Genomic DNA, 27,300 nt, shown 5'->3' with positions numbered 1-27,300 from the left:
CTCCGTAATGATATTACGCTCTTATACTGTATGTGCAATTAATCAGAGGATGTTAAAACCTCCTGTATGTTAATTGTAGATCATTTTAATTAGGGATGTAACGATTAACCGAGCCGGTTGAAAATCGATTTAAATATGTGAGATTCAAATCGGTTGAGATGCTAAACAAATCGCGATCAAAACCAACAAAAGAGCAATAATTTACAAGTGCTATATTAGTATATTATTATAGTGTTATATTTCAATTTCACAAAGAAACGTACAGTATTTTGTCCAAGCAATAATAAAAGGACACATTTAATTTATAATTTGTCTTAAATCTCATTTTGTAAAAATAATAATAATCGTGAATCGAATCGAATCGAATCCTGAGTTGAGTGAATCGTTACATCCCTAATTTTAATTCATATTAATGATGAACAAAGTTCAAAAAACAGTATTAATTATAAATGTCTGTAATGTTACTTTTGATCCATTTTATTTATTGGATTTGCTGAATAAAAGTATTTCCTGGTAGTATATCAGGGTTTCCACAAAACAAAACAAAAAAGTGTTAAGCAGCAAAAACGGTTTTCAGCATTGATACTAATAAGAAATGTTTCTTTAGCACCAAATCAGCATATTAGAATGATTTCTGAAGGATCATGAGACACAGAAGACTGGAGTAATGACGCTGAAAATTCAGCTTTGCATTCACAGGAATAAATTACATTTGAAATTATATTAAAATAGAAAACCGTTTTTTATTTGAATGATATTTCACTATATTAGTATTTTTACATCAATTAAATGCAGCATTGGTGAGCATAAGTTACTGTGCTTGTACATTGCAAAATCTTATTACAAACATTTAGACTGGTAAATTTACTCACTCTCATGTCATTTTAAACTTGTATGGCTTTTGTGTAAGTAAATTATGACAGAATTGAAATTTTCACTGAACTATCGCTTTTATTCAAGCCCTGTATCACCTGTAAGTGCTCTGTCTAAGGTTAGTCTCCCCCTTTCTCTCATCCCTCTCCCTCTCTTTCCCCAGCATTCTTGTTCAATGTTTACTCCCCATAAGCAAGCCCTCTTTTTGCAACACTAAACGGTGCATTACAACTATCAAACAAACCCCTGACCCCAGCCCAGCGGGACAGCTGCAGTGTCTTATCACTTATCACAAACGCTAAGCAAGGGTAAACATCATCCTGAACATTGAGTGGCTCTCCTGCTTACTCACTCACCTCTGTTATGCTCTTGAATAATAAATTTAGTCTGAGCTTGTTCAGTGTTCGTTCATGTGTGAACACAATAGAGAGACACACAGAGACCTGATGCCACCTAAATTTACTGAACCGCATGCTGATATGTGGGGTTGCACTACTTTAAAAACAAATGAAAGCATTTGAGTGCTGTAAACTTAAAATTACATTTTTATACAAATTACTAAAAAAATTTGAGGAGAATGAACGTTTTTATTTCTTTTGAGTAATTACAACCCAATTCCTTTATCAAAGATTTACTATTTGGTTTTACAGTGTAGGACTAAATATGGGATTCCTGGATTCAGTCCATAGGATCAGTGAAAGGTCTCACTGCTGGTGGACAGTTAGCCCCATTATTTTGTACATGGATGTGTAGTTAAAATTTAACTCCTAAATAAAGTCACAAATGTTTTAAGCAAGATTTATTGCTACACACTAAAACTAAAATAAATAAATAAATAAAATAAAAAAATAAAAAAATAAAAGATTACTCTTTTTGTACAGAATATGTGACTATGTGATTAACAGAATCCAGAAATAATTTTAGTATAATATTTTGTTCTGAAGCTAAAGATATGTCCAATAACCAAATAAAATAAATAACTGCCCATTGTGAGGAAAAATAGTAAGATTATTCTCTATTCAGCTTTGGACATTTACATGGGTGTTAAAAATCATTTCCTCTAATTCCACACCAAGACAACAGAAGCCTTCATGGCCTTAATGCATTAGATGAGATGAGAAGGTGACAGGAGACGGAATCATGTTTATGAAAGATAAATGAAGGTCTGGACACGAAAACAAAAGGAATAAAGAAAACACATAAAAACACTTAACGTATTTGAATTTATCTTATCAAGTCCATTAAGCATCGTAAAAAAAGTCTCTTTTCATGTTCTCACATTGATATTTCAGTGGAATTATTCATTAAATAGCAAAAAAAAAAAAAACATATTAAATTCTAATGATGTAGAAAACAAAGTGCATTTTGGCATGATCTGAAGCGGAGAAGACATTTAACAGACTTATCTATAGAAACGCCTCATAAATGTTTATAGCGTGCATTTGATAGCGCTTCAGTGCGTATAGGAAATGAAGATGATAATGTAGCCTACTGCTGATCCATACACCAAAAATCCTTCTGATGGAATTATAATGATAATGATAATAATAATAATAATAATAATAATTATGAAGTTTGCACAGTTATTGGTGTTACACTTGTTTCAAGTATTAATTAAAAGCTATCACGTTTAATATAATAATAATCATCATCATCATCATGCAGCATTAATCATCAACACCACAATAAACTGAAAGGTCTTTTTGTGGCGTTTTTTAAAACGGCCTAACGTCTAATCTCGATTTGAAATATTTAACACCGAAAAACAGCAGTTTTAGTAATTTAAGAAATAAAGGAATTGTAATTTATTCTGCCACTGGAGGGCAACAGAGAAAAGCGCTTTCCCTTTTTGTTGCTGTGGAAACGCAGAAAGTTTGTCGACAGTGCGCGGAGCGTTTGTGGGGCTGATTCTGAAAAGATGAGTTTGAATTTGGAGGCTTACTTCTGGTCAGTTTTCGAAGAACGAGTCAAATTGTAAGTACAGGCTATATCATTTATAACACTTCAGCTCGAACAGTGTTTTTCTAGAACCATTAATGTGCCATCGTTGTGGCCATTGAGATTTGGTTTCAGAGATTCATAGAAGTCGTTCAAGTGCAAAAAACTGTTGCATAAGCATTGTTTGGGCGCACAGAGATGGTTCAGAGTGAATTCCATCTATTTAGAGATTGTTCAAAATTTCAGAAATAAGGTCGCGCAGAAGGATTTGGCGGATTCGAGTACAAGCGCAATGAAACTTGTGGAGGCGCGCGAGGAGTGCGCGAGTGTGACCTGTGCTCTGGAATCTCAGAAAGAGGTGGTGAAAATTACGTTTCAGCCATTTAAGTTTTTATTTATTTATTTACATATTTAAAAAATACTTTTTAGCTGTTCCAGTTAAATAAGGTTTTCTCGCTTTGTCTTGTGTGTGTTGTTGTCAGGAGATGCAGATGAAGCGGGAGAATTTAAGAGAGAGAGACGAAAACATTAAGAAAGAAGAGGAGAAACTGAAGAAATCCATACTGAAATATAACAAGTTTTTGCAGGTAATGCAGCATTCTGAAACAACTAAATAGATATGGATACACGGCTAATGTGTAAAATGGTTTGTAGGTAACACTTTTTAAATTTTTTTTATCTCCCTTAAGGAAAATGATGCCAGACGGTTGCGTGCCTTAAAGAAAGCAGAAGCAGAGAGAGCTCAAATCAGACTGAAAGAACTGGAGATTCAGAAGCTAAAGGCAGAGAATGACACCCTGCTGGCACGAAAAGAGATACTGGAGGATCGTGTCAGAAAAGCCATATGCTACCAAGAGTTCCTGGAGAGAGCCACAATAATGTCCGGAAAGGTAGTTGCACTATTAGTTGGTAGTCTACTGTTGTTGTTGTGTCTGGAAAGGGTACAGGTACTGAAACAACTCAGAGAAACTGTCAAGCTGGACTCACATGCCTCATTTGCCTGAAGCAGGTTGTTGATCGCTCCAGATGCAAACTTTGCATGCAACAATCAGGCAGCAATTGACAGCACTCTGATCTAGTGGCATACAGGCATCGTCAGATTGACAGTACTCTAGCCCAATAATGTTGGGGGATCCAGTGGGGGTGGCAGTCATATTTCAGGGTGACCGTGCCACTCTTTATCACAACCCTGCTAAAAGTGCCAGTACGTGCGCTCATTGGCGCCCCTTCAGCTGGTGGCGCCCTAGGCAACCGCCTAGCTCGCCTATGCCTAGAAACGGCCCTGCCCTGAAGATTGAGACTTTTCATACTTTAAGAGTTTGCAGTTATTTGAACTAGAGACTGGATATAAGGCAGAGATGGTTTGCTCAAACAGATATAAATGGGAGGATTTGGAAAGCTGTACACAAAAATAACCAAGTGCCTTGTTGATAGAGACATCGCAATGCTCAATACATCAGCTATGGGAATGGAAGTCCCAGCTTACAGTTTGAGTTTGTTTACCCTAAGTTTTTTCTATGATTTGAGCTGAAGTAGCACAATTTTTGAAAACACTGTGGTCAAATTGGTCAAAAACAATTACGTAAATTAGTCTTTCCACATTCTTGCTGTACATGCATGACTCGAGGTAGCTGCCTGAGGGGCATTAAACGTATGGGTTCTCAAAAGTGTACATTATACACGTTCTACCTGTTTCGGTATCTAAAGTTTTGTATTGTAATATTACATTTTCCTCTCTCTTTTCCCCTTTTTTAATGACATTTGAGTTTGAGAGCATTGGTCAAGTCATTGACCGTCTTCACACACTCCAGTCCATCAACAAGGAACTTCTAGAAAGCCAAACTAGGTTAGAGAAGGAGAGAGAAAGCACAAAGCTGAAACTGATACAGTACATAAATAAACTGCGAACTGTTCTCCTGCACTGTAACAACCAACTGCACCAGCAACAGACGCAGCTAGACAGCATACGCTTAGAAGCATACAAATGGGTAAACACACTCACACACAATTTACAGGCCTATGTCTTCTGTACAGTTCTGTCTCCCAAGATTACAAACGATTCATGTGTTCTACAGGAATTAAAACTGAAGCACTTCCATTCCACTGCAGCAAAAGAGACGCTCCAGTTTGCTCAGCTAAAGGCCACAATCCGTAACATTTATCAGATGATCACACATTACAGGAGAGTCTCTGTGGACACTGAGGACACCTTCAAGCAGCTGGAAATGGTGAATAATGCCAAAATACTTCTGGCAACCTTGAATGAATCATTATTTGTTAATATGATTTTTAAAATTAAAATGAGGTACAGTAATGTTCTAAAAAAATCATCAAAATCATCACACAGCAATATGTAAAAAATATAATAAGCAAGCTTATGTTTTTTTCAAAACTGCTTTGGTGAATAACTCATTTTTTGTCATTTTCCCTCCAGATTCAGAAATATTTTCAGTTTATGAGAGCTATAGATGATGAACTGAAGTTCAACATTATAACAAGGCCGAATCGAACTGAAGGGAATGACAGCGGAGATTAAGACCCAAGCTCTGTGTATCCACAGTATATCCACTGAATACGGACAGGTGTGACTAAGCTAAATAATCATCATCTGGCCACCCTTCAGGATTGTGCACTGGGGTGGGAGGGACAGCAGGAATATTGCCCAGGGACATGGAGATTAAAAGGATGTTTAACCTAAACAAAAGAGGAATGTGAACACTTGAATGCTTCTTGAGTCTCACAGTCACAGTGAGCTTTTTCATTTTATTTATCTAATAACACAAATGATAATGGTGATAGTCTTGTGCTGTGCTTTCATGTCGTGCTTTCTTTCATTTCCCTTTTTCCCCCTTTCCTTTCTTTCCTTTCTTGGGCTTTGCGTTGGCCTTCATGGCCTTGCGTACACAAAAGCCTCTCCAGTGGGCCTGAATGATAGTGGCAGCTTGGCTCTGCATCTCTCTTTCTCTTTCCTGTTGTTCCCTCTGCTCCTGAGCCTTCTGTCGCTCCTCTAATCTGGGAGTACTCCAGGTCCAGAACTGCAGAATGTTCCTCCAGTGCTCTCAGCTCTGTCATTTCTGCTTCATATACACGTGTCATTTCCTCCAACTCTGTCTAGACACACATACACATACAAAATCAAATGCACATATGCATAAAGACATATACATTTTTTAAAATGCATTCACATAGTGAAAGTGACACACACACACACACACATATATATATATATATATATATATCACAGCCATGATTTCATGATTTAATTACATTTAAAAAAAATGTAATTTATTCCTGTGATGCAAAGTTGAATTTTCAGCAGCCATTACTCCAATCTTCAATGTCACACGATCTTTCAGAAATCATTCTAATATTTGGTGCTCAAGAAACATATCTCATTATTACTATTATTATAACAGTTGTTCTGCTGATTTTTTTTGTGGAATTTATGATACTTTTCAGAATTCTATGATGAATAAAGAACAGCATTTATTTTAAAATTATTTTTGTAACAATGTCTTTGCTGTCACTTTCGATCAGTTCAGTTCTGAATAATTTTTTTTTTTCTTCAAAAACAATAACCCAAATGTTTCAATGGTATCTGCAAATACATCTGAAACTGCATCGTCATCAGTAAATAACAGATTAATGTCTACCCGTTTCTCTCCCATTTCAGTATCATATTTCTGGATCCAGTTCTCAATCTCTGTTTCCTCCTTGTATTTTTTCTGTAAATCAAAACCAGCAATATTTACAACAAACTATACTCATGCTCACTTTTTAACTGAATGACCCTTGAATGAGCATAAATACACTCTTCGTAGTGCCAGTTCTCTCTCTCGGTCCGCTGCAGTCACATTATTGAGCTGAGCTCTCAGTTGACTGGTTTCCTGCTGCAAACGAGTTCTCTTCCCCTCTGAAGTTTTCGTATCTGACTGGCTTTGTTTCTCAGCGTCCTGTTGAGTTCGGACGATGAAGTCCTCCAAACCCTTTTCCATCTGATGCAGTGAGCTCCTCAGCTGGTTCACTTTATTAGTTAATGTGGAAATCTGAATAGGAGCGAGAGCCAGACAAAGAAAGAATGAAAGCAAAAGGGGGTAAATAGAGAGAGAATGAGACCAAGTAGTTTGGAGAACTCATTCATCTGTCATCCAACTAATCTGTCAACTTTATAACAAATTTTATTCCTTGTCATGCTTCTGACCTCTGTATCCTTGTCTTTTATTGCCATGGCAACCTCTTTTTCCAGTGAGTCTATCAGTTCTTGGTTGGCAGAGTGACGTAGACTGATTTCCAGCATCATCTCTCTGCATTCTCTCTCCTCTGCAGGTGTAGTGAGAAGCCTCTCCAAAAAATCTCTCTCAACTCACACAGGCCATCTCTCAGTTTCTGAGACTCCATCTCTCCGCCTGTGTTAGGTTCTATGCCTTTTAGCACTTCCCTTGTGGTCAGATTTTCCCTAAGTAGCCGCATAATATTATGAAAGGAGTCCTGAACTGCTTCTGTTGATTTGGCTAATTGTTCCATTAGTTCACTTTGATCAAGACTCCCATCAAGCACCATAGCTTGGTACTTTTCCCCAAGCTTCTGGTGCTCTTTCAGGGCATTGGCCACTGCCTCTCCAAGACTTGTGGAAAGTTCTTCTGGAGAGTTCAGCAAAGTGGGTAGAAGAGAGACGATCTCCATCTGCTGATTGCACTCATCTAGTACCCCAAATATGAGCTTTGCTTCCAGAGATGATAGAATCTTCCTGGATGGGTGCCACATGGATTATTTTACAGATCTCCTTGCTACGTTTCTGGACTTGGGAACATTTCAGTTGCGTTGCTGTCTATGCAGGGTCAGACAGCTCTCAGATTCCATCAAAAATATCTTAATTTGTGTTCCGAAGATGAATGAAGGTCTTACGGGTTTGAAACGACATGAGGGTGAGTAATTAATGACAGAATTTTCATTTTTGGGTGAACTAACCCTTTAAGTAGTCTTCTTTAGTTTTGTTTGGAAGGTTGGTTGCATCTGATAGTCTGTCTTCAGGAGGGAGAGCATCTGATTTTGAGCCCATCTTTAGAGGTTTCTTTGATTGTGTGAGAGAAAACTATCCAGACATCAAATAATTTTTAAAACATTTAATGTTTTTTTACGAGACGAAGATGGCTTTGAATGAGATAAGAGTCACGTGTTGCAATTCAAACAAAAAAATATCGAACTACACAAATGTTCTAATTTTAATAACAATTTCTTCTTTTAAAAATCATATCGGACATTCCTGCTTATTGTTGACAAAGAAACACTTTGCACTTAGCTCAATGTCTAAATAGCTCAACAACAGTAACGGACAATAATCACAATTTTGCTCTCCCTGGACATGTTGTAGCCTACATTACCGTATTATTCTTGTTTGTAGAAATCTGTATGCGCTTACAGTCAAACACAAACCCTGATGTTATGTATACCTGTTGCTGTGACAACCGTTGGCATTCTGATCCGCGTGACTTCCCACTCTAGCAACAAACAAAATAAGTAATCTCACTCGTGATTTACTTATAACGTTAGATGTATATAGATACATTTTCCCTGCATATACTTCATAAACCTCATATTATCAATTAATGTATTAGTATCTTTGGCATGAGACACGTGTTCACACTGGCTTTTATTGTGACACTTCAGCTGTTTTATCTCTGCGGCCAAAAACGACACTGTCGTAAAAAGACGTAACGTCAAACCCTCCTACTTGACGGCGGTGGTTCTTTTATTTATAATGTTCGAAACTCGATTAAATTGTATTTTTCTTCCTTCGAAAGTTAAATTGTTTTTTTATTAGTCGGAAATCCGCAATATACTTAGCGCTTGCGTTGGTATTTTTAATAAGAGGCGAAGATAATGACGTAAACAGACAGACTCTGTTACGGGTTTAATTATGATTCGTTTAACTTGCACAGTTAAAGTTGATTTAAAACACATTTTAGTATAAAACTCGCTCGGTTTGGTGTCCGGGGACAACAAAGCGGGTTCTGTAACTCGGATCGTGTCGCGTGTCCAGTGTTAAAGTTTTTCTGCAGCACCGAAAGGTCAGTTTTTTGAACATACAGACTCTGTGTCCCCGAAAACTGCGGTCCTCTCATCGTGTCTTTGGTTCAGCGGGATGGCGGACGGGGACGACGACGTGCCGCTGATTCTGACCTGGGACGATACGAGCAGCGGGCTGCTGGAGGAAGATGAGAGTTAGTATATTGTGTTCTTATTACACCATATACAGCTGACGCTTCTCTTTCAATGATGTTCGATCACCTGCAGTAACCCGAGCTTTACTGCAAGTAGAGCAGGACTGCGTGCAGGCCAGTGCGAATCTTCCACAGATCTGTCATCCATTCTGTGTGTGTGCAGCACCCTTCATGAATTCTGTCAGTGACCTCTCTGTCCCGAGTCTGAGCTGACAGATACTGCAGGGTTTCAAACTTTTTAATGTGAAGGATCCCAAATATAATGATGCCACGGCGAAGCATCTTCATATCTTTAAGTATAAAGATACACATCTTAAGCGTGACTGTATACTGTAAAGACAACATGTTGTTTCAAAGGTTAACTTAGTGTTTACTTTTTTTTTTTTACACAAGATTACAATTATTTTAGTCGTATTTAAACTGAAGATAATTGTTTATTATGGTAAAATCAATAGAATAAAATAATTATTAATTTTAGAAAGCAGAATGAAAAATTATTTTCCAAATTCATAAAAAAATTATTCATAAGTTAAAGTTACAGCATTAACTTTAACAGACCTAAAATATATTTTATAAAATTCTCTGAATTGTCCACAAACTCCCTACACCCCTTGCAGTTCGCTGGTGTGAGATATTACAGGCCCTGGTCTGCATGAAACCTGATCTGTAACCCTCATTCTCCTTGATTATGAACACAGACATCCATCATGTGACAGTAGGAAGGAAACATGGCCATTTATATAGTGTGAGTTCCAAGCACTGACTCTAGAGGGCTCTGCAGTCAATCCTTTTCGTCATTGTTGACTGCATTGTTGACATTGCTAATGCGCTGGGAGATGATTCCTAGGCCTTCTGCATTGGCAGGATTTATGGTTTTAGTAGAGCAGGGCTGTTTTTCCCCACACTGATTTGTAAAAGCTTTTCTAATGAAAAATGTGGAATTGTATCTAATACAGAAGAATTGTTAAGAGTGAAATTAATTTAATTAGTGTGTGTTATAATGAACAGTGATGTCAGTGCTGGAGTTTAAAGTTTATAATGCTCAGCTGTGTTCACTGCGGCTGTCATCAGTGGCGGATCATGTTATTGAGGGTGCTAGATTTAATCATGATATCATCAAACAAAATCATCTTTGTTCATTTGATTACTTTGGATTGAGAATGATAATTGCACCCACAACTTGTTGTAAAAGAAAACTTATTTTTATGAAGAAAAAGTACATTGGATGTGTGGTTGAAATAATTTACAATTTTCTTCGTCATTTTTCAATCATAATGATTTTTCATACATGGTTGACAATCCAGTTTTGACTTGGAAATGAACAAATAATCTAGTTATATCAGATTTAAAGATATCAGTTAGGATTTAATCATCAAATTACAAAAAAAAAAAAAATTACAGTGAAATATTCAAGTAAATCAAGTTGTCTTATAGGTCATACAACTCAAGCCAGTCTTTGCCAATATAGCATAACTGTTATGTAAGGCATTTTTCTTTCTGAAAAACAGATTCACTGTTTTATACAGTTTATAGTGCAATTTGGCTTATGTTTTTAGAAAAAGGCCTCTTTATACAGCTGAGTTAAGGCTGCCCTGTGGCTGCTCAAAATTCAGCATAAAGATGCAACGGCACATAAAAGTCAGACTAAATTATGCCTGCTCTGACCCACCTCAGCCCCTAGTATCAAATTATGCAGCTGTAATTATTGTGTAAATGCATTCATGCCACCTCTGAACAGCATAAATCTTTGTAAAGACACCTAAATGCCACTTTAGAAGTGCTTCCGTACCACCTTTGCAGTGTAAATTTAATGACACAAATCTAAGTGCTGTGTCGTTTATAGATTGGAGTTCATTTGAGAGACTTTTTGGTGTAAGTGGTTTAAAAATCACTGAGGAGATGCTGCACCCTAGTGCTATTGTGTGGTATTGTATGTTGCTAAAAATATTAACAACCATCATATGATTCAACAACCAATATACTATTTCTGCCGGGTCAATTTTTCGGGGAGGATTATGTGTAGTACTTTCACTTTAAGAGTGAAGTTTTCCAACCCCGGTGGTCATGTGTTTAGGTGTCCAATACAGTAGCATACCAGCCTTTGTACCACATGCACACACACACACAGACAGAGTTAAAATGCTGTGTCAGCCTTATGACAGATACAACGCTGTTTGTGGCCCCCGTCTACTCCCATCCTGCACGCACACAGTCTATGGCCTTGTGTCAAAACTGTTTGGTTGTGATGAGAGCTGGACGTTTGAATATTTGGAGCACCTGAGTGTAAACGGTGGCACTCTTTTGGGGATTTGGTATGTTCATTTAGTTAGCCAAGAAAATTCTTCATGGAAAAAAAAAAAAGAAACATAGTAGGAACATGGTCTGTGTTTTTGGTTCCAGGACAGCTATCTCATAATTAGAAGAAAGAAGCTGACATGAATATCAGAAGCCTTTGCTTCCTCATTCTGCATCAAGCTGCGGTCTCAAAAAGTTTTTTGTTGTCATGGTGAAGATTGTTTGGACATTTTAATAGCTGCACTTTTATTAACAACCAGGACCCATCTCTGATCATCAGTCCGGTTTAGTTTCTTTGTGTTTGAAGAAAATCTGGATCTGCGCTAAGTGGAACTGGACTTGAAAAGAAACCTCCTATCAGTGCTGTCTGTGTCTCTCTTGTTCACTCTTGCTCTGCCAGGAACCTATTGATTAGACAGAGCAAAACCAACGCTGTTGTAGTCATGTGCTCACTGAGAGCTATTTACAGACAGCTGTGAGTCAATGAACGGCAATGAAGTAACTCATTCAATCAGCTTGTGTGTAGGCAAACTAAAAGCTCTTAGCTGTTTGTGATTTAATTGGTGTCATTAAATTACCAGACTGTGGCCTGACAGATCATTTAAAAGTGAGTCATATTTATTGCTTAGAAAGTAGCAACGGTAAGTATAGTTCGAAAAAATGAATTGAAACTTTTTAGTTCCCAAATGAAGCTCTCAGCATGGTAGGTTTGTTCAGCAGTGCCGTCCATCTCAAAGACCAGCTGCGTTTTTGAGCTTGAAGAAAGAAAGGTACTAAAATGGATACAATATAGAGGATATAGCACAGGAAACAGAAGATGACATGGAAGAAGGTTGGCTATGACCAAGAGACTGAAACCAAACTGATGGGGATGGCTGGAAAAGGGACCAGCGTCAGAGGAAGCAGCTCTGAGGATCTACAGGAAGTTTTCATTGTGCTTGGGACTGATGCTTGAGAAAATCCACTGGGCAATCTATTCGACTGCTCAGTTACACTGTGATCTCTGAACCATCAGCTGTGTTTCCTGCCCATACATCCTCTGAAAGAGAGAGAGGGAAAGACAGAGAGGAAAAATCCATGGTGGAATCCTTATGGAACTATTTGGAATCCAGCGATGAAATGTTTGGAATACTGAGTGCAGTGTTTTGGCAGCCAGCTTTGAGTTAGTCTGGAGTGCATTTAAACTGATTTACATTATTATTATTATTGTTATTCAGCATTTGACTCTTTTTTTAATGTTGTTGTCACTGAAAGCAGCCCAAATGTAATTTGTCACTTTAATCTGTAAGGTTGTCTAATCAACCTTTTTTTTTTTTTGAGAAAAACTTTGTAGGATCTTTGTAGCATTTGAGAATATTTCCCATGTTTTTGCCAACAAAAGATATTTTGTGTCGTTATTGTTATTTTTAGCATAGAAACACATTATTACCAAATGTTTTTTTTTGTGTGTTTTTTTTTAAAATGTTACAAAGAAATGATTGTGTGTGAAAGTGCAGAAAGAGATGTGGACTTTGCGTTTTGATCTGATTTGACTCAAGGTTTTTTTTTTTTTTAAATCCGTGTCATCTTTTGAGGAATTGTGAGCACCACCACAGGATTCTGTTCTGCTTTCCGAACCGCTGGCCACAGCAGCTGCAGCTGGCACAATGAAACGTGCATGTGTGAGTGCATTGTTGATAATTTACTTGCGGTGCTAAAAACTGCTTGAAAAACTGCAGTGACATGCTCTCTGTCTGACTACTGGGACATGGGGCCGATCACAGGGGCTACCATGGAAGTCAGTAGTACATTTGACAACATGACTGGACTGACACATGATAGGCCAGTGCAAACGTCCTCATTCTGCCAGCAGTTTGCATCTGTCGGTATGTTATTTAAATGTGGTATATAAAATCAACCGGCGCAAAAATCGCTGTATCTAAAAGTAAATGCTTAATTTATATTGTAAAATCATTTAATAGTTTTTTTTCCTTCTCTACACAGATGGGGCAGGAAATTATGATGTGAATAATGTTGTCATTCCGACCCCAGGAGCACCAGACCCCAGGGCCCAGAATTCTTTGCGGCAGAGCTGGGAAATGAACTACCAGGAAGCAGCAATATACTTGCAGGTCATCTTTTGAAACTCCATACGCTCAATGAAGCAGCAAAATGGATGCAGATGATCTCAAACACACACTCGGGGTTAATAATAATTCTCTCTTGTCAATTTGTCTGTGTTTGTTCTCAGGAGGGAGAGAATAACGACAAGTTTTTCACTCATCCGCGAAATGCCCATGCGCTCAGTGCCTACCTGTTTGCTCACAATCACCTTTTCTATGTGATGGAGCTGCTGACTGCGGTGTTACTCATGCTTCTGTCCCTCTCAGAGGCCCCTGCCGTCCCCTTTCTCCGCTTGGATGTCTATGTATGTGACTTCTACTTCACTATGTGCATATATCTATTTCAAATAAATGCTTTTCTATTCATCAAAGAATCCTTTAAAAAATATATATCACCGTTTTCACAAAAATATTAATACTTGAGCACTTAATCAGCATATTAGAATGATTTCTGAAGGATCATGTGACCTTGAAGACTGGAGTAATGGCTGCTGAAAATTCCACTTTGCCCTCACAGGAATAAATTACATTTGAAATTATATTAAAATAGAAATACGTTTTAAATTGTAATAAAATATCACAATATTTCTTTCTTTGTACACAAACACTTAAATGTGTGTTTTTTTTTCTTTTTTCTGTCAGATTCATGCAACACTGGAGTTATTGGTATTGGTAATGGTGGCCTTTGAGTTGTGCATGAAGCTCCGATGGCTTGGCTTTCACACCTTTATACGACATAAGAGGACCATGGTGAAGGTTTGTACATGTTTTGTAATAGACTGCCTGTGTTTGCTTACAATGTTTTTTTTTATTTTTTATCTCTGTATCAGGATGTGTCATTTTCACAAATGTTCAGCTCAAGAATCCTGTTATCCTCTCTGATTTTTGTGTGTTTCAGACATGTGTCCTGTTTATTCAATTCATCGAGGCAATTGTGGTCTTAGTCCGGCAGACATCTCACCTGCGTGTAACGAGAGCCCTGCGGCCGATCTTTTTGGTGGACTGTCGTTACTGTGGAGCTGTTCGCAGGCATGCTAACATCAAAATATTTTAAAATAATTGTTATTTAATAAAAATGTTATAATTGTTATTGCTACTGCTAACAACATTATTTTGTAATTTAAAAACGAATCTAAATATACTAATCTAAATATTGGTGTTTTAATATTAATGCTGTTTCTGAGATCTTATACATGCATATTGCAGTGATTATACGCAAAACTGAGTACTAAAAGTTCTTGTAACGATGGGAAAATGATTGTAAAGTATGTCCTTGACTGGATAAAATGTGATGTTCTGACGATCTATCTCCTCTATCTCCAGAAACCTGAGGCAGATATTTCAGTCACTTCCTCCCTTCATTGATATTCTTCTGCTGCTGCTTTTCTTCATGGTCATCTTTGCCATCCTAGGATTCTGTTTGTTCTCAGCCAACTCAGCCGACCCTGTTAGTACATCGATCACACACACTCACCTTTGTGTTCTCTCTCTCTCTCTCTCTCTCTCTCTCTCTCTCACACACACACACACACACACACACACGCACACACACACACACACACAAACAAACTCATAGATTCTTCTCTTTCTCTCTACAGTATTTTAGCACACTGGAGAACAGCATTGTGAGTTTGTTTGTCCTTCTGACCACTGCAAAGTAAGTATGTACCCTCACTGTGGTGCACACGTCCTACATGACTCTGAGCCTTAGTGGGGTTGTTTCATGTCTTCCTGTAACAGCGGTAGTGATCCAAATGTTTTCAGTTCAAACTTCTTGAGGGGAACTGGAGAATTTCTCTGGTCCTCTATTATCATTATGCCCTTGAGCAAAGAACTTAACCCCAGGTCACTATAGTCAGACTGCCCCTGTTAAAAATGCAATAAAAGTCGTTTTGAATAAGAAAGTGTCTGCTAAATGATTAATAATTAAGTAACCTCAGAGTCTTTAGTAGATTTACACATGTGAGTTTTCCGTCTTTTTTCTTCACTAGTTTTCCGGATGTGATGATGCCAGCATATTCAAAGAATCGTTGGTCATGCATTTTCTTCATTGTGTATCTGTCCATCGAGCTCTACTTCATCATGAATCTGGTCAGTATTGAACAACAATAAATCTATTTGCATTTTAAAGGATTTCTAACACATTATAGTTTAATTTTGTAAGCATTATCTGTTGGTGCAGTGTGAACTAGCCTTTACTTTGAGTTTGCTCTTTAACTTTGCTTCACAGCTCCTGGCGGTAGTTTTTGATACTTTTAATGGAGTTGAGAAGATGAAATTCAAATCTCTTCTTCTACACAAGCGATCAGCTGTAGAGCACGCCTTCCAGCTGCTAGTTAGTCGGCAGGTGAGATATATACAAACAGATCACACTTTTCCCCTATCTCCTGATTTTTCAGGTCTGAAGCCTTGTGTATTTTATGAATGAATGTGATAAATCTGCATTTATTTAGAGGCCAGATGGAGTGTGTTTAAAACAGTTTGATGGACTGATGCGATTCTATCGTCCACGAATGAATGCACGGGATCGTTTCCTCACTTTCAAAGCCCTCAACCATTCAGGCGCAACCATGCTGAGGTACACACACGCGCATGAATGTGCTCACGTTCTTTCATTGATTTCAACAGATGATGAGTTCATAAGGTGTATTTGTGCTTGTGTTTTAGTCTCCAGGACTTTTATAAGTTTTATGAAGTGATCGGGCTCAAATGGAAGGTCAGATTCACACACTGTCACATGATTATACTCCCCGGGTGTATGTTAAACCCTCCTGAGCCGGAACATATGGTGTGCATGTGTGTTACAGGCTCGACGGAGTGGGGAGTACTGGTTTGATGAACTTCCTCATACTGCATTCCTCATCTTCAAAGGTCTTCAAGGCTTCCATGTCATATTTATTCAATTTGGATTAGTTACAGTATTTTACAGTTTAATGATCTGCACGCAGATACATTCAAGATTAGTTAAGATCAAATATTTTCTTCCATAATACTTCCTATGTTTGATCACTATTCTTTTTTAACAGGAATCAATTTACTTGTGAAATCCAAAGCTTTCCAATATGCAATGTGTAAGTTAAATTCTTAAGTAACTTGTTGTATTAACCCTTTAGACATGAACATTTGTAGGTTAATAGAAAAACTTTTTTAAAAATTCACATTTTTCTGGTATTTTTCAGTACTATTTATTATATAATGTACCGTAAAATACAGTAATACAGTAAACAGTAATTTTGTGTAAACATTAACTGTTAACATTATTACAAACAACTGTTTTCTATTTGAATACATTTTAAAATTTAATTTATTCCTTATTTTCAGCAGCCATTACCCCAGTCTTCAGTGTCACATGATCCTTCAAAAATCAGTGTAATATGCTGATTTGGTGCTCACGAAAGCATTTCTTGTCTGAATGTCTGAAAACAGTTGTGCTGCTTAAAAAAAAGAGGCCGTGATGCGTGATAAGTTCAAATAAACAGCATTTACTTTAAATAGTATTTAGCTTTTACTGTCACTTTTGATCAAATTATTGCTGAATAAAAGTATTAATTTCTTTCAAAAAACTTACTGACCCAAAGGTTTCAAACTAAAGTGTACTGCACTTACAGTATATTCATTCCAGTATTTCTAATAATTCTAACTATTTTTCATGATTGACCTGTTACAGATCTGGTAGTTGCAATTAATGGCATCTGGATCCTAGTGGAGACTAACATGTTAATTGGTAAGATCTTTGATTAATGGAACAGTAAGGCATGTGTTGCAGCTGTGTTGAAGTTCCAGATAATTCTTTGAATTCACCATTCAGAAACGCTTGTAAATACTGGAAACAGTGAAATAGCTGTTTTCTCTGTGTGAACCCAATTGAATTTGGCTCTCAGGGAGCTCTTCTCTTCTCACAGATGGCGTCTCATGGACTCATGTTGTCCCATTGAGTTACATTATTTTTCTCACAAGTAGGTGGAAATTGTTTAAAATTAAATCATTAGTAAACCTGAATGTAAATGACTTAATTAATATTGGTTTCATTTAAATTGTAAACTTTTTTTATTCATCTCCTGCTTATGTGTCTGTGGAATGAAGTTTATGGAATTGAGGTCTTGTTGAAGATCACAGGCCTTGGTCCTTTGACATATTTCAGCTCAGGGTGGAACCTGTAAGTACACACACATACATTCATACAAACACACACACACACACACACACACACTGCATCACCTCGGGTTGTGTGCTTCTTTTTCCAGCTTTGATTTCTCAGTAACAGTCTTTGCCTTTCTGGGATTGATTGCTCTGGCCTTTGACATGGAGCCGTTCTACTTCATCTTGGTGTTGAGACCTTTTCAGCTCCTCCGGTATGTGTACTAATTTTTGTGTGTGTTTTGATTAATTTTAGAGTCGCATTGTAGTCATTCATTTAAAACCTTTTTCTTTTTTTCAAAATGATTTTTGTTCTCCTATAAGTCTGAGAATACTACATTATACTGAACATTTATAGATAAAGATTTATTCAAAAACCTAATTCAAACCTGTAAATAAACAGAAATGTTCTAGATGTAACTGTAACTATATATATATATATATATATATATACATACATGAATTGTTATGCTGGTGATGTAAATAAATAATTCTCTCTCTCTATATATATATATATATATATTTATTTATGCTGGTAATGTAATTTGTACATTACATAAAAAATCAATCAATTAAAAAAAAATTTGCAAAATAGAAGCATTTTCACCTGTGATCTCAGACAGTTTTACCCCACTATTGATAACGTCTGCACTGTAATAATTTTTTTAAGCTGCATGTCATTGTCTTTTGTTCTTAATCTTAACTTGGTGTGAATCATTAAATATCTTTTTTCAGCAGTCATACTTGTAGATAGAAACAGATATGTTCCTTTTTTAACAGTTTCATATATTTTTTTCCCCTATTTCTTGTCAAGGTTGTTTAAAATTAAACAGCGCTATCGGAACGTTTTGGACACAATGTTTGAACTGTTCCCGCGTATGGCCAGGTACAGAAATATTAATCCATTTCAGCTCATTACTCACAGATGAAGGCCCTTCTCTCACAACCCTCTCTCTGTCTCTGTAGTCTAGGTCTGACTCTGATTATCTTCTATTATTCTTTTGCCATCGTTGGAATGGAGTTTTTTGCTGATGTTGTTTATCCGAACTGCTGCAAGTAAGTTCCTTTAATCACCATAAATGGATTTCTTGTTTTATGAAAATCAAAACAGACTGAACATCATTTAACACTGTCTACTGTCATTTTCTCACCCTCATGATATTTCAAATGTGTTCTTCTGTGCATGAGAAATTTTGAAGAATGTACATGAAAGTACTTTGGGATCAGTAGATATCAAGTTGCAAAAAAGGACAAAAAATAACCATAAATGGTTTTCAGTGAATAATGTCTTTTGGTGTGTATAATGGTTTGTTCTCTGTCTCTCAAAGCACTAGCAGAGTCGCTGACTCGTATCGTCAGAAAAATGTGACCATTGGCAACCGAACAATGCTAGAGGAGGGGTATTATTATCTTAATAACTTCAATAACATCCTAAGCAGCTTTGGTATGTGCACACACACTCACAGATACACACTCTTCTCATGTCAGTATATAGCTTTTGTAACTTTTTTCTCTGCCATGTTTCAGTCACTCTTTTTGAGCTAACAGTGGTGAACAACTGGTACATCACTATGGTGAGTATAAACACAAAAACTCATGCACATCAGCTTAGTCAACAGGTCATAAAATCTGATATTCCTTCAGTAAAATGTTTGTATTTGTTTGGTTGGTGTGCGTCTGTGGTGCCCCCTGCTGTTTACTGGAATTAAATGTCAGTCAGCAGTGTCAGAGACAGTTGTGTCACTAAAGTAATGTTTGTAGCAGAAACCTATGGATCCTACTGTGTGAACCAGTCAATAAATGAGCATCTGTCTGTCATTTGTATGAGTTATTGAGCCTTTGATCACTGTTTTCACAGGAAGGTGTAACATCACAAACTACTCACTGGAGTCGCCTTTATTTCATGACCTTTTACATTGTCACCATGGTAAGGGATTGTGTATGTTCGTTGTGTATGTGTATTAAATAAATCTAAATCATTTAGAACATTTTTGTTGTTTGAAAAAAAATCTGGATGGATGAAAAACAAAACTAAACGAAAATCAGAATTGTTGTCTTGGCAACTAACTGAAATAAGTTGAAATTGAAGAATAACTAGAACTAGATAAAAAAGTTAGTCAAGACAAACTTTAGGTTGGCTTGAGAAAGCCTAGCCTGCAAGTGTAAAGCAGTTGTAAAAGCCTGAAGTTTGAAAATGTAGATTAGATAGATGTTGATAACATGTTTCTAGCATGATTGGCATGTTTTTAGCATGATTGGCCTATCACTAGCATATTGCTGGCATGATTAGCATGTTACTAGCATGTTGATAGCATGATTAGCATGTTACTCGCCTGATTAGTAAGTAACTAGCATGATTAGCAAGTTACTAGCATGTTTCTAACATGATTAGCAAGTTACTAGCATGTCACTAGCCTGATTAGCAAGTGACTAGCATGTTTCTAGCATGTCACTAGCCTTTTTCTAGCACGATTAGCATTTTGCTAGCCTGATTAGCAAGTAACTAGCATGTTGCTAGCATGAATAGCAAGTTACTAGCATGTTTCTAGCATGATTAGCAAGTTACTAACATGTTGCTAGCCTGATTAGCAAGTAACTAGCATGTTGCTAGCATGATTAGCAAGTGACTAACATGTTTTTAACATGATTAACAAGTTACTAGTATTTTTCTAGCATGATTAGCATGTTATTAGCATGTTGCTAGCATTATTAGCAAGTAACTAGCATGTTGCTAGCACTTTACAAAAATGGAGATTACAGCTCTATATATTAAATTAACATTATTAATGGAAAAAAATAGCATGTTGCTAGCATGATTAGCAAGTTACTAGCATGTTTCTAGCATGATTTGCATGTTACTAGCTTGTTGCTAGCGTGATTAGCAAGTGACTAACATGATTTTAACATGATTAACAAGTTACTAGCATGTTTCTAGCATGATTAGCATGTTACTAGCATGTTGCTAGCCTGATTAACAAGTAACTACCATGTTGCTAGCATGAATAGAAAGTTACTAGCATGTTTCTAGCATGATTAGCAAGTTACTAGCATGTCACTAGCATGTTTCTAACATGATTAAAATGTTACTAGCATGTTGCTAGCATGATTAGCAAGTGACTAACATGTTTTTAACATGATTAACAAGTTACTAGCATGTTTCTAACATGATTAGCATGTTAATAGCATGTTGCTGGCATTATTAGCATGTTGCTAGCATGATTAGCAAGTTACTAGCATGTTTCTAGCATGATTAGCATGTCGCTGGGATAGATAGATAGATAGATAGATTAGAAATATTAGATAGATGAGTTTGACTAAATTAGTAAAAAATTAAACTAAAATTAAAATGAAAACTGAAAATAAATTAATAAAAGCTATTGTAATAGCATATTAATAACACTGAAGGAAATTATGTGGATATGATTTCTTTTTGATGTGAAGATTATGAGTTATATAGGTAAAAGGTACCGTGTAAGAGGTCTACATTTCTTTCATTGATTTTTAACAACATGAAGCATAAACACTGCATGTTTAATTATAATACTTTAAAAAATAATGTTGTTTAAAATTGTAAAAAAAAAAAATTGGCACACTGCTGTTGTCAGCTACCCATTTATATGTGTGTTATAAATCTTTTCTCACAGCCCGGTGTTATTTTGAGTGTAAATGCCTCTGTTTGATGCAGGTTGTCATGACGATAATCGTGGCCTTCATTCTAGATGCATTTGTCTTCAGGATGAACTACAGTCGGAAGAACAGAGAGCCGCTGGATGACCCAGAAGGTTCTGAATGTTTAGAGTCCCGTTCATCTGATGACATGTTTATTAAAATGAGTATGACTGAGATATCTAATACTGAGAATGTGTGTGTGTTATAGATGAAATGGGGATTGTCTTTGAGACAGAGGTGTCCCAGACTGAGGCTCTACAGACTCTAGACTTGTATAAACACACACTGGGTGTCACCAACCTAAGCTCACTGCAGGACATGCGTGTGACTCTGGAGCGGAGCGGGGTGAGCACATACATACATGCATTGCACACACAGTTTGTGTTCATAGCATCTCATTTGTGTTTCTTTGTTAAATTGATTGAACTGTAATGGATCATTTTTGTCTTTGATCACAGCATTCCTCATTAGTATTTCTGGGTCGAAGGTCACGTACCAAGAGTGACCTCAGCATGAAGATGTACGAGGAAGAGATTCAGGTAGGATAGAAACAGGGTTATTATAGGGCTATTAACTAAAACTGGAACTAAAATAAAACCATTAAAAAACATTTTCATTACTTAAAAAAAAAGTGAACTGAAATAAAGTATTTAAAAAAATTCAGCTCAATTCATCTCAATTTAAAATATGTACTATGTACGATAACTCAAACTAAAACTGAAATAAAATTAATAAAAACTATATAGACAACAAACTACTAAAATGACAAAAGCACACAACAAAATTACAAAAACTTTCAAATGAAAATGGAAAATATAAAATAAAAACTGATTCAAAATATTAATGAATACAATAATAGTATCTCAGTGGTACTAAATTAACGCTGGATAGGAAGATACTCAATGCTTTGTGATGGAAAAAACACAATTCTGAATTAGCAATAATGTAACATTGTTTTCATAAAAAGTGATGTGGTGACCAGATTATTTTAAATTAATTTGAACCTTTTATTGACAGAATTTTTAAGTAAAGCATTCACAAAGGGTTGAATCAGAAAATTAAATCATGAAAGTCTGAAATGGTAATATATCACACAGCTGTTTATACAAGGATGTGCCCAAGTGGAAACTGGGAAAGTTTAGCAAAAGAAAAATAAATGCTACTTAAAGTTATTTCAATTATATCATGTTATGTTTTGCAAAGTTATAGTGTGATATATTTGGCTCTAAATTCCCCCCCCCCCCAGGAATGGTACGAGGAATATTTCAGAACAAACCTGCAGCCCGATGAAACATTCCACAGAGAACTGGACAGCCCTGAAGCTAGTGCCACAAACAGCATTAACTAACTCGCATCGCACACTCACTCATACCTCTGAGGGACCTTAGAACCGTCTTCCTCCCATCGATGGAAAGCACAGATGTTCCCCATGACCACTACATTCGCCCTCCATCCATATGGAGACCTACAGAACACACTTAAAGCCTTATTCCCCCAAAAACCTTAAGGTTCCGTGGCCAATCAGGGAAGCTTGCAGACCAATCATGTGACATGCACTCGGTCCGGGAACCTTCTTCTTCCATGAAATGCACCTCATGACATTTGCCTTGTGGTGGGGGGTGACCCTGAAGGATTCAGACTCTCTCTTGGATTGACAAATGGAGAACAGCGATTGAATATTTCTGTGGGAGGTGAATCGGAACTGAATGTGAGGATTTTAGCACAAAGTGACTTGTGTCTCTTTCTCCACAGTCTGAGGTATTGCTTAACCAACAGATAAAAGATTATAGTAATAAACTAATGCTTTTTTTAAACTAAAGCTGCTTTTTGCTGGAACCTTTGGACCTATAGAGAGGCTTATTTTTTCGATATATACACAGGTAGATTAAATGTATGTCAGATGCAGTTGAGAGTCAAGTATTTAAAAATCTGTTTCAGTACATCCACCGATGTACTCAGTATGGGCTGGTTTCCCAGGCGCATGTTAATTTTGGACTGATAAGTATTAGAAAACCAGCCTTAGACCTTTCAGTTCATTTAAACTTTTGTCTTGTCACATATGAAAAGATCTTATTTCCTTTGTTTGGAGTAAGTATTGTTTTAATGAATTTTAAAGCTTTGAGTATTTTGGCAGACCAGTTCAGATAAAATCTACCTTGTAACCCAAAGGTCAGCCTTGTAACCCAAAGGTCGTGGGTTCGAGTCTCAGTACCGGCAGGGATTGTAGGTGGGCCCTTGAGCAAGGCACCAAACCCCCAACTGCTCCCCGGGCACCGCAGCAAAAATGGTTGCGCACTGCTCTGGGTATGTGCGTTCACTTGGATGGGTTAAATGCAGAGCACAAATTCAGAGTACGGGACACCATTCTTGGCTACACATCACGTCACTTTTCCAGAGTTAATCCAGATCTGTCTCCAAACCGAAAATGTCCTTTTTGTAATTTAGCCTTGCAAAATGGTATCAAAACTGTTACATTGAGGGGATTGTTCACTGGTTCGCTGCACTATTTTATAATTTATTAGTCACTTTCTTGATGCTGTTTAGCAGGGTGAATGCATGCAAATACTCATATATTGTTTACTCTCATGTCTAGAGTATCTAACCTGGAGGAATTCATGGATGTGTTCAGGGTCAGTGATTTCATTCCAGTTGCTTGTGTAATTGCATTGTAGGATGTGCAGCCTCCATGCTCCAAACACAAGGGAACATGATGCATATGTGACATGAAACCACACCAGCTCCTCCAATACTGTAGGGTTTACCTGTGTTTCAGTTCTCTGTTCTTATTCCTTTGTAAATGTATAATAACAGGTCTAGTAAACGATACATTTTAATGAAACTTCTTTTGGATTTTGTTTATTAATAGTTGTAATAGGTGTCTTTTTGTATATGTATTATGTTAGTCTTTGTAATTGTTTCCCCACTGTCAAGTTTGATTTCAGTCAGCCTGAAAGTTCAAAAAGGAGCGGTCACGTTTACAGTTGTTTGCCGAATTATACACTCAATAGGAATCCACGCTCTTGGGAATTTCGACAAATGTTTCTCCACGCAGATTTCTCAACGGGTTCGAGTTGGTCACACGAATTCTTCATATATTCGATTACACATAGTGTCATGATGTATAGGCCTATATATCAACAGGCATATGAAGGCTGTAGCTCAATTCCTGGAGGGCCGGAGCCCTACAGAGTTTCGTTCCAGCCTTGCTCCAACACACATACCTTGTAGTTTTCAAATAAGCTTGAAGGACTTGAGTAGTTGGATGAGGTGTGTTTAATTAGGGTTGAATCTAAACTCTGCAGGGCTCCGGCCCTCCAGGACTAACGTTCTTGAGTCAATCTCTCTACATCTGACCGCATCTTTGCTGAGAGTGAAATAGCAGGTTCAGCAGCTTTTTGAATGAGTATAGATGTACACGCAGTTTAGGTTTATTGTGATGATCTCACTGTAGGCTAGATAGTGAGACAAGTGACAAAGTTATTTGCGTCATTTATTTTACAATTTGACATCGACACAACTGAGAGTTGCAGACGTCCACACTGTCAGCCTTGCTTTTTTCTGTGACTGACAGAATGATTGTTTGTTACAGGACTGCAGGAGGCAGTACAGAGTCAGATTCGTCACCGTAGAGCACTAATTAGGGAACATGAGCCGTTTTGTTTAATGTCTCTGTGTAATGAGCGTAAGGATCTTATGTTTCATTTTTTTTCTGTGCTTGTCATCACCTTTGAACCAATTACTCTGTTGTTCCAGTGATAGTGACGTGATACCTGTTTTCTGGAAGTTCTATTATGTTCAGCCTGTGATGTCAGACCTTCAGTTGAGGGTATCAGGTATTGGAAGCGACTTCCACTCTAGTTATTTTTCTAAATAACCAAAACATAACAATTACTTAACTCTTACCCCATAGAGCGGTAAAATATGAATGTTTTAGCTCAAATTCATCCATAATAGAATTTAATCTTCCTTGTTAATGTTGGTACAGTGTGTTCTTTCCTTTAGTTTGATTTATAGCCTTCTGTATTATTTATTTATTATTATTTTTGTTAAGTATTAGAAAATGTGTATATATACTAATTTTGTTCAATGTTTGAATTTAAAATGAATAGTCAAAAGAAAGCCTTTTTTGTACTATAGTGTTTAAAACCACCATGAAACATTTTTTTTCCGGTATGGAACATTAGAGCAGACGAATCTAAGCAAAGGATTAAAAGGTAAGCAAATTAATTGAAAAACCTGGTCAGCACTTGTTTAGCATTTAAACAGTGATTTAAACAACATTTAAACAAGTGTTACATTTTAAAGAAAATCAAGTGTTTTTATGTTAGGGGTCCTTGACAACACCTTATTTATATAGTTAAAATAGATTTTATCATAACATGTTAAATGCTTCTTTGCATTTCTAAAATCTGTGATACGCCACAAAAATATTTAAATATTCTTTCTTTTATAGTATTTCAAACCATAGATATATAGAAATGCCTCCAGTCTGTAGCCTGACTGATGAACTGCCAACATGAGGTAAAATGATAAATGAACACTGAGAAAGGCTATCAAAAAAGATTTTTCAGCTTTGTATATGTTTATTTCATGTGGTTATGTCAGAACTAATCAAATCACATATCTGTTAAATCACCGTGCACAAGTTTAATGTTTTTTTTTTTGCCTACAACACAAACACATGCCGCCAAACACATTCTCACATACTGGAGTCTATTATTAGCATGTATATGGTGAGCCCTGAGCCTGGAATGGTGGTTTGTGACTCATTCTCTCTGTACATTGAGGCTGGTTCCTAATTTATCCCTTCAGACTCTCCCCCAAACCAGCATCCTGTCCCCTCTGTGACCCTTCCTCTTCCTCCCTTCTCTCTTCCTTTCTTGAGTTACTCTGTCAGTCACTGGGGAGAGGCACTGATGCTATCTGACAGGGAACAGAATGTGTTCAGGACTTTATGTCTGTACTTTTTTTAGTAGACACATTGGACAAGCTACTTTTATGATCTGGTTGTGCTGAATCATGATATCGTGCAGTGGTAGAATTTGCTAGAGTGCTTTTACAGATCTCATGTAATGTTGTATGACTGAACAAAACAGAGCGATCGTATATTAGTTCTAAATGTTCTCACGCACACAGACATTTCATTGTCCATCAGGGAGAAGAAGCACAGCTTGGGATTTTGAGTGTTTTGTTTCCGGATGTAAATATCTTGTATATTCTCAGCCCCTCTCTTTCCCTCTCTTTTTATTTCTTGCAGTCTCTGTTATCTGTATTTATTTTGGAGATTTAAATGGCAACATTATTTTAATGATTTCATTAGATATTATTTTTAGCACTGAGACTGCAGTCATTTGATTATTTTTAGGCTGATTTTTAATGTCAAAGTGTAAACACATTCAAAGGATGTTTGATGAATTTAGAAATTAATACTTTGAATTTCAGTATGTGAGGAGAGTCACAATTTTTATGTATGCCAAAAAGTTTATGTAGTGCTATAATTTTTTATTTTTTATTTTAAAATTTGTACTTTAATAAAAATAAAAATGTTCTCACTTAATGCTTTTACAGCCAGATTAAAACCCATTGCTCATTCCAGTGAGCCAGGATGTTTTTTTTTTTTTTTTTTTTACATTCATAAGGCTTCTTTGGCTCACTAAATTGAGCTGACATTTCCAAATTATGCTGTGTATGTATTGTTTATGTTATGAGTGTTTAGCAGGGATTCTCATGACCTGAGAATACTGCTCTTTCTCAGCCCAATATAATGTGTACATGTGTCATTTTTTATTCTTCAGATTTAGTGTTTTTATGGTGAAAATCTGTAATTCTCTGGAGGAGTCTTGCAGTTACAGTCACAGGTAACCAGCGATGTACTCAATTCTTATAGAAAACTATATGTTCTCTAAACCACTGTAAATAACTGTAACTTTGAGTAGTATTACCTTATAATTAATTTTTACAATTACTTTAATCACTTAGAACATCAGTTATTTAAGATTAAAATTCAGTGATGTTATTGCAAGCACAAGAAAGAAACGACATGCGGGTGAGTAAATTATGTTTTT

At 36.7% G+C, this 27,300-nt stretch overlaps 2 protein-coding genes and 1 pseudogene across 4 annotated transcripts; 2 read left to right on the top strand and 1 right to left on the bottom strand.

The window, feature by feature from the left end:
* The first annotated feature begins 2,769 nt into the window (after positions 1–2,769).
* On the top strand, positions 2,770–5,362 carry LOC107732615 (coiled-coil domain-containing protein 42 homolog). The gene is made up of 7 exons (XM_016544002.1): positions 2,770–2,847; positions 3,058–3,169; positions 3,294–3,398; positions 3,501–3,701; positions 4,578–4,799; positions 4,887–5,039; positions 5,246–5,362. Exons 1-7 carry the CDS (start codon positions 2,792–2,794, stop codon positions 5,345–5,347), a joined length of 951 nt encoding a protein of 316 aa, XP_016399488.1. The 5' UTR covers positions 2,770–2,791; the 3' UTR covers positions 5,348–5,362.
* Positions 5,363–5,624: 262 nt separating this feature from the next.
* On the bottom strand, positions 5,625–7,575 carry LOC107732600 (IQ domain-containing protein D-like; annotated as a pseudogene).
* A 928-nt stretch (positions 7,576–8,503) lies between these two features.
* On the top strand, positions 8,504–23,457 carry LOC107732611 (two pore calcium channel protein 1-like). Of its 3 annotated transcripts, XM_016543997.1 has the most exons (27): positions 8,504–8,879; positions 8,950–9,032; positions 13,311–13,438; positions 13,558–13,734; positions 14,072–14,185; positions 14,328–14,458; positions 14,753–14,876; positions 15,028–15,086; positions 15,421–15,520; positions 15,660–15,776; positions 15,883–16,007; positions 16,097–16,145; positions 16,237–16,300; positions 16,456–16,500; positions 17,097–17,153; positions 17,332–17,385; positions 17,513–17,585; positions 17,674–17,781; positions 18,381–18,452; positions 18,533–18,622; positions 18,895–19,010; positions 19,094–19,140; positions 19,425–19,493; positions 21,252–21,348; positions 21,444–21,580; positions 21,694–21,774; positions 22,482–23,457. In XM_016543997.1, exons 2-27 carry the CDS (start codon positions 8,954–8,956, stop codon positions 22,581–22,583), a joined length of 2,415 nt encoding a protein of 804 aa, XP_016399483.1. In that variant the 5' UTR covers positions 8,504–8,879; positions 8,950–8,953; the 3' UTR covers positions 22,584–23,457. The 3 variants fall into 3 exon arrangements, with proteins under 3 accessions (XP_016399483.1, XP_016399484.1, XP_016399482.1); XM_016543998.1 differs by having other exon boundaries at positions 8,504–9,032; positions 13,359–13,438; XM_016543996.1 differs by lacking the exons at positions 8,504–8,879; positions 8,950–9,032 and adding an exon at positions 13,067–13,192.
* The last annotated feature ends 3,843 nt before the right edge of the window (positions 23,458–27,300 follow it).

Source organism: Sinocyclocheilus rhinocerous, unplaced genomic scaffold (genome assembly GCF_001515625.1).
Source record: "Sinocyclocheilus rhinocerous isolate Xijiao unplaced genomic scaffold, SAMN03320098_v1.1 scaffold520, whole genome shotgun sequence".
Taxonomy (NCBI): Eukaryota; Metazoa; Chordata; class Actinopteri; order Cypriniformes; family Cyprinidae; genus Sinocyclocheilus; species Sinocyclocheilus rhinocerous.
This window is presented reverse-complemented; position numbering and strand designations above follow the sequence as displayed.

Coding starts and splice junctions, on each gene's coding strand:
- LOC107732615 (XM_016544002.1), top strand. CDS start 2,792: ATGAGTTTGAATTTGGAGGCTTACTTCTGGTCAGTTTTCGAAGAACGA. Junction 2,848..3,057: donor TTCGAAGAACGAGTCAAATT/GTAAGTACAGGC, acceptor TCAAAATTTCAG/AAATAAGGTCGCGCAGAAGG. Junction 4,800..4,886: donor GCTTAGAAGCATACAAATGG/GTAAACACACTC, acceptor TGTGTTCTACAG/GAATTAAAACTGAAGCACTT.
- LOC107732611 (XM_016543996.1), top strand. CDS start 13,075: ATGGGGCCGATCACAGGGGCTACCATGGAAGTCAGTAGTACATTTGAC. Junction 16,146..16,236: donor TGATCGGGCTCAAATGGAAG/GTCAGATTCACA, acceptor TGTGTGTTACAG/GCTCGACGGAGTGGGGAGTA. Junction 21,775..22,481: donor TGTACGAGGAAGAGATTCAG/GTAGGATAGAAA, acceptor CCCCCCCCCCAG/GAATGGTACGAGGAATATTT.